Source organism: Fulmarus glacialis, unplaced genomic scaffold (assembly GCF_000690835.1).
Source record: "Fulmarus glacialis isolate BGI_N327 unplaced genomic scaffold, ASM69083v1 scaffold12097, whole genome shotgun sequence".
In the NCBI taxonomy this organism is placed as follows: Eukaryota; Metazoa; Chordata; class Aves; order Procellariiformes; family Procellariidae; genus Fulmarus; species Fulmarus glacialis.
The window spans coordinates 20,876-32,151 of record NW_009225141.1 but is presented as its reverse complement, the minus strand read 5'-3'; the positions used below and the strand labels follow the sequence as shown (position 1 = coordinate 32,151).

The 11,276-nt window shown below is 38.0% G+C and overlaps 1 protein-coding gene across 1 annotated transcript in view; it reads right to left on the bottom strand.

Annotated features, from left to right (window-relative positions):
- The window catches only part of CAB39 (calcium binding protein 39), a 19,845-nt gene extending 9,132 nt beyond the window's left edge, over nt 1–10,713 (bottom strand). Inside the window, exons 1-2 of the mRNA XM_009582387.1 lie at nt 10,554–10,713; nt 2,214–2,378 (exon numbers count right to left, since the gene is read on the bottom strand). Coding sequence (XP_009580682.1) covers nt 2,214–2,378; nt 10,554–10,667 — 279 coding nt within the window. The 5' untranslated portion in view covers nt 10,668–10,713. The remainder of the gene's footprint in view (nt 1–2,213; nt 2,379–10,553) is intronic.
- Nucleotides 10,714–11,276: the final 563 nt, after the last annotated feature.

Genomic DNA, 11,276 nt, shown 5'->3' with positions numbered 1-11,276 from the left:
GGCTCCCTTATGCAAAAGGCATTTTTGTTTTTTGTTTGTTTTTTGTTTTTTTCTTCTTCATTTAAAAAAAAACCAAACAACAAAACAGTTCCACAACGGATACCATCTCTTCTACAGACACGCTAGCGCAAATCAGCAGGGAGAAAATAGCTAAGTTTGTAAGACTGGTAAGTAGATGGTTGTGTTGACTGCTTTGCTTGGAAAGAAAACTTCCAGATAAGGATATCATTTTAAACAGGCCCATACATAGAGCAAGGTCTGGACAGTCAGACAGTTTCTTAATTAAAACATTAAATTTGCTACTTTTCTGGGTTTTTTTACCATACTATTCAGATTCAAATGCATTTGAGACAGTTTAGGAGTCAGAGTGAACAGTCCCTGTCCATTAATTAGCTGTCTATTGCTGTTGTACAAGGAAACCTTCTTCAAGAATGACAGTGAAGTTCTTGACAAAAAAAAATGATGTTTACTTCATCCTTGAATGACCTCAAGCTGTGGTGGGGCACCAGAAGGAATAAATGGAGACCTACTCTTCAAGTTTAAGAACCAACAGGAAATCAAGTTCGTATCTCCATCAGTAATGGAGAAATCCTTTCCCATGCAATAAACCCCCAACCATAGATATTGGGGTATCAAAGCCAACATCTGATTGACTTTGTAACAGCTGGGAAGCTAGTGTAGGTTTGGAGCACAGGTGTGTTGACATTAACTATAGGTAACAACAATAGCTGGACAGTCTGCCAGATCCCATCCTTAAAAAGCAGACGTGGTCCAGCCTAGAAAGCGGCGTGAAATTACTTGTTCTCTCTCAAGGGAACCGTCATGTCCTCGTGTAACAAAGCAGCAGCAAGTCCACAAGCAGGAAACTACTCACAATCTTTTCAAGTCCCCTTAGAATAAAATGAATAGATCTCCTTAATGAGAACAAGCCTGTACAAATTGTTATCACTCTTCATTACCAGGAGATAATGAAGGTTTCCTTTGCTAATAACCGGGCTGAGTAAACACCAAGCTGATAAGAATCTAGAGGTCAGCAGAATCCAGATGACGGTTCATGATTTCCTTTCTTCAGCAATTAAAGGCCATCACATTTCAGCATTCCCTCTCAGCTTTCCCAGGTCTCCCTGCTTATTTAACAACCTGAATGTTTTATGTTTGGTATAAACAGTTGTTTGGGTAGGGAAAAAATACCACTGTATTACAATTAAACACAAATCAGAGGGAGTTATGGGTGGGGTGGAGGGGAAAGAAGAAAGAACAGGGAAGAAAGCGATTGTTTTTTGAATGTCATACTACAATAGGACCTTAAAATGCTGTGTTTGCATCGTGAACAATTTGTTTACGAACAATACCATTTTAAAGCAACCTTAAGTGGGATGGTCTTTATGGTCAAGGCTGTGGAGCGAGATACATGGGTTTTGGCTGCTTTCCTAGACAACCGCATGCTTCTTGCGGGACCTTCGGGAAAATAGGAAAATCCAATTGTACTGCAATTTCTTATAACTAAATAGGGTGATTTTTCACTATGGCACTGGGAAGCTAAATTATTCCATGTGATGTGGTGACAAACGCCGGACAGAAGTTTGTATAGAGCTATGATTGAATACAAGTAAGTATTGCTATTTTGAAGTAACCAATAAAAACTTGGGTTTCTTGGGTTTTTTTTAACAAACAGAAAAAAGGCGAGGAAAACAGAAAAAAGGCTGTATCACTTGTTTCTAAAGAGAGAGAGAAATACTGGACTGTTATTAAAACTACCAGTTTTACCTTAAATATTTAAAATTCTTCATAAATGCTACGATAATTCTCTTACTTTTCCAAGTAATTTTATTTAATGAGATGAGAATGTAGACATGCCTTGTAGTATTATAGCTTGTGTTCACTATGGTATTACGACTAAGAGATCAACCCTTCTCTGTACACAACAATTAAGAACTACTCCATAATTTTTACAGAACTGTATCATCAGCATTAGAGGTATATCTACTTCAATTTTGTGTAGTTTATGTGCCTAAATTCACAGTTTTCATATTCTGTATTTGCTTAATTTTCTAGGTAGTTTGGAACAATGAGTTCTCTATCTAATGGTTTTGTCTCAGCCAGAAAAAAAAAGCTGAAGATCGAAAGATGTCTTAACCAATTAAAGTGGCAGAAATTCAGATGTGTTTATTTTAACATATACAATATAAGAAATGTCAAACTTCTCTTCTTACCTCAAAATCAATTAGCTGCAAGTCGGCTACTAGGGTACTAAGAAGACCACTGTTGTACAGCTCTTGAGCAAGCTGTGCCACAGCTTCTGTCTGTGGTTCTTTTTCATTTGTGCCATACAAGATTTCCTTCATGGCAACAAGGTTTTTTGAGACCTCCTCAGTGGCCTAAAGAAAATGGGAAAAGAATACAGTTAGAGCACAATGTCATCTGCCTTTGTAACTGTACACTCTATTATTCTTATAATCTGCAAATTTCCATTGGAGAGGGGGAGGGGAAATCAGGAAATGACGACTTGTTAAAAAAACAATAGACAATCTTTCTGCAAATAAGTCTGTTATATGTTATTAAAAAAAAAAAAGCACAGGCAAGACACACGCAATTTATTTGATAAGTTACCAAAAGTAAAAATCTCTTCCTTTTTACTGCCTTTAAACTTCCCATTCAAAAATCCCCTAAAGAATAGCAATGGGTTGAAAAGAACCTGACAAAATTTCCGTTCGGTAAAACAGAGGTACGCGGGATCAGATTGGAAAACACGGAGACACATGCCTCTAGTGAACTGCTCATAGAGACCAAATGTACCTCTCCTACAGATTTTGCACTCATCAGGTTTTGTCAAATACTAGGCTCCCACTCCAGTCAGTGGGGTTGAAATTTTCCCTTTCCAACTAACAAAACCTCAAAGAGAACCTCCTTTAATTTTCAGGTTATCTCAGTATACAAGAACAAACTGGCAAACAGACCCAGAAAGAGGTGCACTCAAAAGAACACAGCGATACAGGAGACAATTAAAAGTCTAAGATGCTTCCCGTTTGAAGTTCATCTTACAAAAGACAGACAGGTCTGACCTCTCACTTAGGGAAGCCAGCGTAAGGAATTCCTTAGTTGCCGTGATGGGCTAGAGCAACGTTTAGCAATGGACGCAGAGTTATCTCACGAGTAAAACGAAAAAAAAAATCAACAGGAACACTTCTAAACACCCACTTCTGAATCTTAAAACACAGTTATCTTGGAGAAAAAAGAATAATTACTCCTTTCAATATATATGTTTACGTAGCTTGGGGGCAAAAGGCTGAAAATTATCATCATAAATAGCTGTTTTAATTATATTGTACTAGTCCTTCACGTGCCTAAAAAGTATGAATCATTTGTAAGCACACTCATTTTTAGTAATTAATGAACCTGCCAACAAGGTATGCATACACTTTAATGTAAAGTATTTATGATCGGTAGCACATGGAAAACTAATGAAGTGAAAAAATGATCACTTTCTGGATATTGCCTGTCTTATAAGGGATATGTAAAAAGATTTCTTGTTTGTGCATTATATCTAGAGAGGCTTAAGATCAGCATGACCCATGCACTATTCAAGCCAAAGCCATTCCAGCTTTGCTAAGTATGCAAGTAAGGATTTTGTGACCTTTAAAGAGGCTCCATATCATTTTTAGCTCCTCCACAACTTTCCACTCCCCTCTGCCTCCCTTTTCTTGCTAATTGCAGTTCCTAGTCCCAGTTGTCTCCTCCTCAATCGAAATTCCAAAGGATTTTCTGTGCACTGTTAGTAAGACAGCAAGAAGCAGGTGCTCGATATGACTGCTTAGATTCATGACAGCTCCTGAAGACGTAAAATGAGAAAGCCAGCTCACCATATTGTTACACCACACAACTGTTCTATTTCTTTAAAATTCAGAAGAAATATCTCTTTAGTAGGAAAAGAACAGGAACATCTGTCAAATGTGGAGAATGAAGAGATGCCTTTGAAGCATGGCTACCAAGAAAAGAGGAAGCAGCAATAAAAATTCTATTGCAGTTTGTCCCCGCACACTAATTTGGAAAGCAAGATGAAAGAGGAAGAAAGGCAGAGGTTCGAGTAGCTACCTATTTTAAGTAAGACTGTGGCAATACTGAGGGCATGCCTGCAATTAAGAAGAATGCCAGTGGAGAATTTTTCATACCAAAACCCCAGAAGATAGAACAACCCCCCAAAAACTTTAATAATCACACTTGAAGGCTCTCCCTCACCACCACCGCTAGAAAGATGCTAGGTAATGGAAATGCTCACAAACTAGACAGAAAAAAATACAGTGTTTCCAAACGCCGAGTACTTTTTAGAAAAAAAAAAAAAAAAAAAAAAAAAAAGCAGCCTTCTGACCTAACATGAACATACAACTGGTAACTTCAAGAAGAGACACCAGGACTTTAATTTATGTCCCATGCTCTTCACAGCTGTCAAGACCATCTGAATGTGCTTCACTTAAACTTGGAATGACATACGGCTTTAGTGGGAAGTAATGGTTAGAGACACAGAAACATGGAACAGCTTAGGTTGGAAGGTACCTCAGGAGGTCATCAGGGTCCAATGACCTGCTCAAGGCAGGGCCAACCTAAAAGTCCTATCAGGTTGATCAGGCTCATGGCCAGCCATGCTCTGAACAGCTCCATGGATGGACACCCCACTACCTCTCTAGGCAACCTGTACCAATGTCTGACCACCTTCATCATGAAAAGAGACTTGCTTGCATTACTTCAGTTTAGGCCAAACTATCATTTCTGCATACATACTACAAATACAGAAATATGAGGTTTTCTGAAAGTATTATATCAACAACCAAGGTCTTTTGATGCACTACACTTCCGAAAAACATGACATTTCTATATTCCCTCCTCTTCTACTCTAAAACTCAACATCAAAAGGACTAGAAATAGATTCTGACAAACTTGTTCTAGAATCTCTCTACTCTTCTATATTCCATGAAGTCTCTAATATATTCCAAATACATGATGCGCAGAGCTATTTTTGCCATTTCAGATGCAGAATGCAATTTACACCTGAAAATATAATGCTACATTAAATATCAATGTGAAGAGCTAAGTGAAAAACCAGTAAAAAAATCTCAAAAAAAGACAAAAGAAGGCTAGCTAGCATTACTTGCAAGATCTCCTAAGATACTGAGATCTGAATAACTGCCTAATGTGCTGCCTTCTTTTAAGAGAAAAAAAAAAATCTCTAGAGAAAAATCAAAATGCACAATGACTTCATGGTGTCTAATTTTATTTTTAAATAATGCCTTCTTGTCTTTAATAAAAATAAGAAATAAGTACTTTGTTTATTTGTATAGTACATTTTGAGAATATCTGTGAAATACCTAGAGACTGGAATAAACCATAATGGTTCATAGCTATAAAAACATGCAACTGATTCTGGTGTGACAGTCATACATGTACTATTTCTTTAAATGCTAAGCAGTTCAAATATCAAATACTATAGACTTGTACGGCTGGAGTATTTGAGTTTTACGAAGCAACACTTGACTTGACTTAGCGAAACAGTAGAAAAAGATAAAGAATACGTGATCAGTCCTCAAGTATTTCAGGTGAGCTCAGCAGGCTCTGGGTCCATAGCTAGGGGTTCCATCCACATCAGTGATGCAATTACATAAATTGCACTATTAATGAAAACATCCATCAAAAAGGTAAACTAGCTATAGTTTTGAGCCTGTACTTGGTGAGTATTTTTACTAGTCTAGAGCAGTATCTATCATAAGTAACAAACACCATTCTATTAATTCTATTTTAAAATGATCGGATTTCAAAACACTTACAAAAACATGCAATTCTGTAAACGCATTATTATCTCTATCACTGCCACTAGTTTATTTTACATGATTACATTATTTTTCAGCAGACATCTAGCATGAAGATATCATTAAAGGAAAGGCTGAGAGAACTGGATTTGTTCAGCCTTGAGAAAAGAAGGCTTAGGGGAGGCCTTATCACCATGTTCCCGTATTTAAAGGGTGGCTACAAAGAAGATGGAGACTCCCTTTTTACAAGGGGTCACAGGGAAAAGACGAGGGCTAATGGGTACAAGCTACTCCTGGGGAGATCCTGATTGAACACAAGAGGAAAATTTTTCACAGTAAGAACAATCAGCCATTGGAATAATCTCCCCAGGGAAGTGGTGGATTCCCCAATATTGGACATTTCTAAGATTCGGATGGACAGGGTGCTAGGGCATCTTGTCTAGACCGTGCTTTTGCCAAGAAAGGTTGGACCAGATGATCCTTGAGGTCCCTCTTCCAATCTGGTATTCTACGATTCTATGATTAAAGAGCTAAGTTCAATCAGAAGAGAAGCATATCTTCTCACCCATTACTTCCAGAACAAGTACCCTTTGACTAACAGCCCCATGCAGTAGGCAAGGCAGATTACTTAACCTTTAGCCTTCTTTCAACCACGAATTAATTGTACACATGTGCATAACAAATTTAAAATTTTACTGCTTTGTAAATGACAGCGTTAACTCACTGAATGAAATCTGATCTATGTCTATGGCAACACAACATAATATTACAGTCGGACAGCTGAATCACAACAGCATATGGCATTGTCCCATACATATAGTATACCATCCATTGTATAGAACTGGTAACTTAAAGACGAAAGACCAACCATGCATGCAATAGTCAACCCGCACGGGTTAACATGGCTGAAACAATTATCCGAAAGCCAAAACAGGAGCTCTTATGAGCTGGTTAACCCAAGGTCAGAGGGTAGGGAAGAACAAGTTTATTACATGAGTAAATATTTACCTTCACGACAGTAAATGTGTGCTACAAACCAAGTGAACCGGTAGTATAAAAATAAACGCTGATATAAGCCAAAGAGGAGGAAGAGATGCGAATAAAAGACTAATAGGCTAGATCAAAGGTAGGAGTTTTCCTTCCCCTTCCCTTTAGCCCCCCCCTTTCTGAAAAAAAATGCAAGTAATGGAGAACTAACAGCATATGTGTTTTTCAGAAACATTTTCAGTTATAAAGCACTTGTTATTTCAAGTTTCCCTTCCAAAATACTAACAGACAGCAAGCTATCGCCTCTATCCTAAGTACAAGACTGCAGCCAACAAGCAGCCAGAGTCATGGTACATGAGGCAAACCGTCAGCAGCAAGACACAGCCCAGCTTTTACAGCCACTTCAGATCTCAGTTCCTAAGCAGGTACCACAAACTTAAAGAAGATTTCAAAATGACCTGGAGAATTACCTGGTTAATTTTTCTCCAGTATTCACAGAGCTCAAAAAAAGGTAGATTAAAATGCAACTAGAATTCACTTTTTGAATTTCAGATTTTTATTTATAAAACAAATTTTCCAGTATTACAGGGCAGAATGTTTCATAATTGAACAAGATGTATCGTGATCACTACTATTGGTTTACATTTTTTGCTTTGAAGAATCTCTTCCATTTTGATTATAAAGAATGTACAGGAATACACACTCTCCAAGCTTTAAAAATCTTTTCTTTCTTACTTTGCTTTTTCTTCCTCTCACAAAACATTGAAGGTTTTAAATTTCAGTCTAAGCACTGAAAAAAACGGAGGTATTCTGTTCAAACATAATTAATTACACTTTTAATTTCTAGGGAAAATTATTTGTCTAATTTTCTTACAAATCTGTATGTCCAAGTGTGTTAGGAAACTGTCAAAGAGCATCCTCTACATAGTAGCAAACTAAATATTTTTGTAACAGCAGTATATGCTAAGAACATGGTAGGAACTACATGCATGGTAGGAACTACAGTGAACTACATATTAAAAACACTGTGGTACTGCAGTAGAAAAGTACTAGTTTGTCTTTAGAACCTCAGCCAGCCATAAGGTATAAAACAAAAGGGCATTCACAATTAATTTCATTTTGTGGAAGAAATATTTAAAACAATTAAATTTTGAAACATTCAATTCACTTCAACGTGTGCTGAAATTTTTTTTTTAAATCTAATCTACTAGATTTTCAAATTCCATATGTTCAAGAGTAAAGAAAATATGCAACCATGTGTACTTAATTTTAAGAAACAAAGTAGTGTTGGAAAAGTAAGTATTCCCTGCACTCAAAAGGCTGTCTTTACCACAAACAGTAATCAACGCTGAATATGTACCATACTGCTTAGCCTTTAAAGTTCATTGTTGTTACTTGACAGGCTACAAAAGCACACCCCTGGATGAAACAGCAACAATGAAGCAGAAATTACTGAGAGAGAAAGAGAGAGAGACCGTATTTTATACAAGTCTAATCACTAATAAAATGGAGTTATAAAAAAAAAGAAAAACCCTGTCATTCTTCTCCCCCTTTCCCAAAGGGTAATAATTTTTGTGCTTTATGTGCAGTGAGTTTTTCTATTTCTGTTCCACTACTAGCCACAGAACTCACCCTTTCATCAGCACAGAATTCTTCTCCAAAGGAGGGTGGAAAGTTACATTGCAGAAAGGATAATAATAATAAAAGGTGTAGTGAAAGATAAAAAGATGCCTAAATATTGAGATATGAGCATGTAGAAATTTTTCTTCTTTTTTAATAATGGCTACTGCTCAGACCTTTGCAGTAACTTTTAACTCCAAAGTTACTCCAGTCATTTCTATAGACTGGGTAGGAAGAGGGCACGAATTCAGTGCTAAATCAGAGCTGTACCCTCAAAGATGTGACGACTGGTCCATAAGATATTGAAGACCTTTCTCTATCAAACCAGCAAACAATCTGAGAATCTGAGATAAACTGCCACAACCACCGTCACCTTCATGGAAGTCTTGGCTTGCCAATGAAACAACTATTTCCTGAAGAATCTCTGTATGGAGATGTGGACACTGGTGGCGTGAATGTTCAGATTCATCAGCTGGTCTCCTTTGTGAATAACGAGGATGACAGAGGCCAGCCATACCCAGCTCAGCCTTGTGAATGTCAGTATTTAACCCTCCTTACATTTAACCTAAAGAACATGCGTTGCCTTCTTTCCTCCTTCAAGCAGAATGTGTCGCTTTCTGTATGACGCAGGAGACACAACTCTACAGGCTTAGCATATTATTCCTTGTCAAAGCAGCAGCCTCACATAAACGAGGTCTTTAAAGAAGATGGAGGTACGGGATTAAAGACGAGCAAGAAGCAAATGGTACACAATAATCTTCAGCTACAGCATCAAGAACATCAAGAAGCTGGTCTGTTCCCCATTAGAGGTCTAAGCAAAAAGAAAAAGATGACAAAAGAGCACAGATTTTAAGATCAAGCCACACCTCCAGGAATTAATAATGAGGCTGAGATGAAGGAGGCAGTGCCATGTCTCATCACAGATTCTTCAGAATGCACCTACCCCTCCTCTCCTGACAGATGTCTTTATTAGAGAAAGAAGAAAAGCAGCAGCAAATAAAAATCCTCCCAGTCTCCACACAGGCCTGCATAACAGGCTACAACATTTTTCTCTCCAACAAGAGAGAAAAAGCATCAGGGAAAAATACTACGGTACACTGCAAGAGACCTGGAACATACCACATGCTGGCACTGGAGTAGAAGATGTTGATTTTAAAGAGTATCAGCATAAAGATGACAATTCAGTTACGACCCAGATTATGGGTGCCAAATCCAGGTGAAACTGAAGGTAGAGAAGGTGGCCACACTCTGCTTCAAAATACTGGTGAAATGAAAAAGATTGTGACTAACTCCTACACGTGACTCTGTAAGGATGCTAAGAATGGCACAGAACACTTAAATAATGCTGGGAGATGATCCAAGGAGGGTATCATAGTCTGCTTCAAAAGCTGGTAGATTGGAGAGGAAGATGCTTCGTTTGCTTGTTTTTTTGGTTTGGTTTTGGGGTTTTTTTGGAATTATTGAAATCTATGCCCTTGTGCTGAGTTTATCAGGAAAAACTTCATCTAAACAGTAAGTACCCCTGCCACATGAGTCACTAGATGGGATGCAGCTGCACACAGGCTGAACTTTTAGTAAAGCTATCAAGACTACCAGTTGAGAAGTAAATGACTGTCGACAGGTACAGATCCTGAAGTAGCAAACCATCCTATCTAAAGGAAACTGCACCAGCACAGGAACTTTTCACCATGTCTTCCTGTGGGCTGAAGAAAAGGCAAGGAAAGGTAAAAGTATATCCTCCACCGACATCCATGGAGACACATAGTTCCTCGGTTTCAGTAAGAGAGACACAGTGCTCTGTGAATATTTGCATGGACAAGCACAGACAGAACTACTGTACAGGAGTAAAGCCACTACAGTGGACACAAGCACCAGAACACTGTATGGCTGTGAGCTGCTTATTGAAGAATGCAATGTCCTACAGTTCCAAATCAAATTATTTTAAGTAACATATCAGCTGCCAGTGGCATAAAAATACAAAGCCAACCAACATGAAACACACTTGTTCAAAGGAACATAACAACTCACTCTTTATCAGAGTATAAAACCCAAAATTAATTCCTAATTGATTCAGTTTCAACAGCTGTAAATTTGTTTTTTCTTCCCCCCTTTCAATTACTGTGTAGCAATTGAAAGTCCCAGCTGTACCTTTTCTGCCTTTTTGTCAGAGATATCTTGCTTTTCTAGAACTGCCATACTTTCCTTCAGGTTCTTCACTATGTCTGCAGGAGACTTGTGGGACTTGCCAAAAGGGAATGGCATGATTGCGAGCCACAAGGTCTTCCCTCTACAGCTCCTGCTTCACCTGGAAAAGGAGGAGAAAAAAAGCATGTCAAAAATAGAAACATGAGGTCAGTATAACAACACACATGAAGATCAAGAGAGAGTAGCAAAGGTATTCATATGTGGAATAACCATCCTTAATAGTTGAACTAGAGCTTGCCATGACAAACTTAAATGCTTGTGTTTCTAATTTTTCTAAAACACAAGATACAGAATCTAAGAACTCCCATTAAGATCATTACCTTATGCTACAGGAACAAATTAAAGAGTACATTAATTATATCCAAAGCCACATACTGTACAAATGCCACATATGGGCAAGACTAACAAGGATAAATTATTCCAATTAACGCTGTCAAGCAAAATGCCTTCTTATATTAGGTCTTCAACACACAAGTCATATGTCTCGGTGGCTCTGCAAGGACTGTCCAGGTACATGCTTTTACCCATATTCATTCCATAATAAATGCAAAGTAGACCGCAAAGCTTGCGCCTTAGTGCAGAAGCTACGAGCATGATGCAGACGAGGCTACAGACAGCAGCTTATTCCTATGTCAAAACACTTGGTACGTCCTGGCTTTTTCCTAT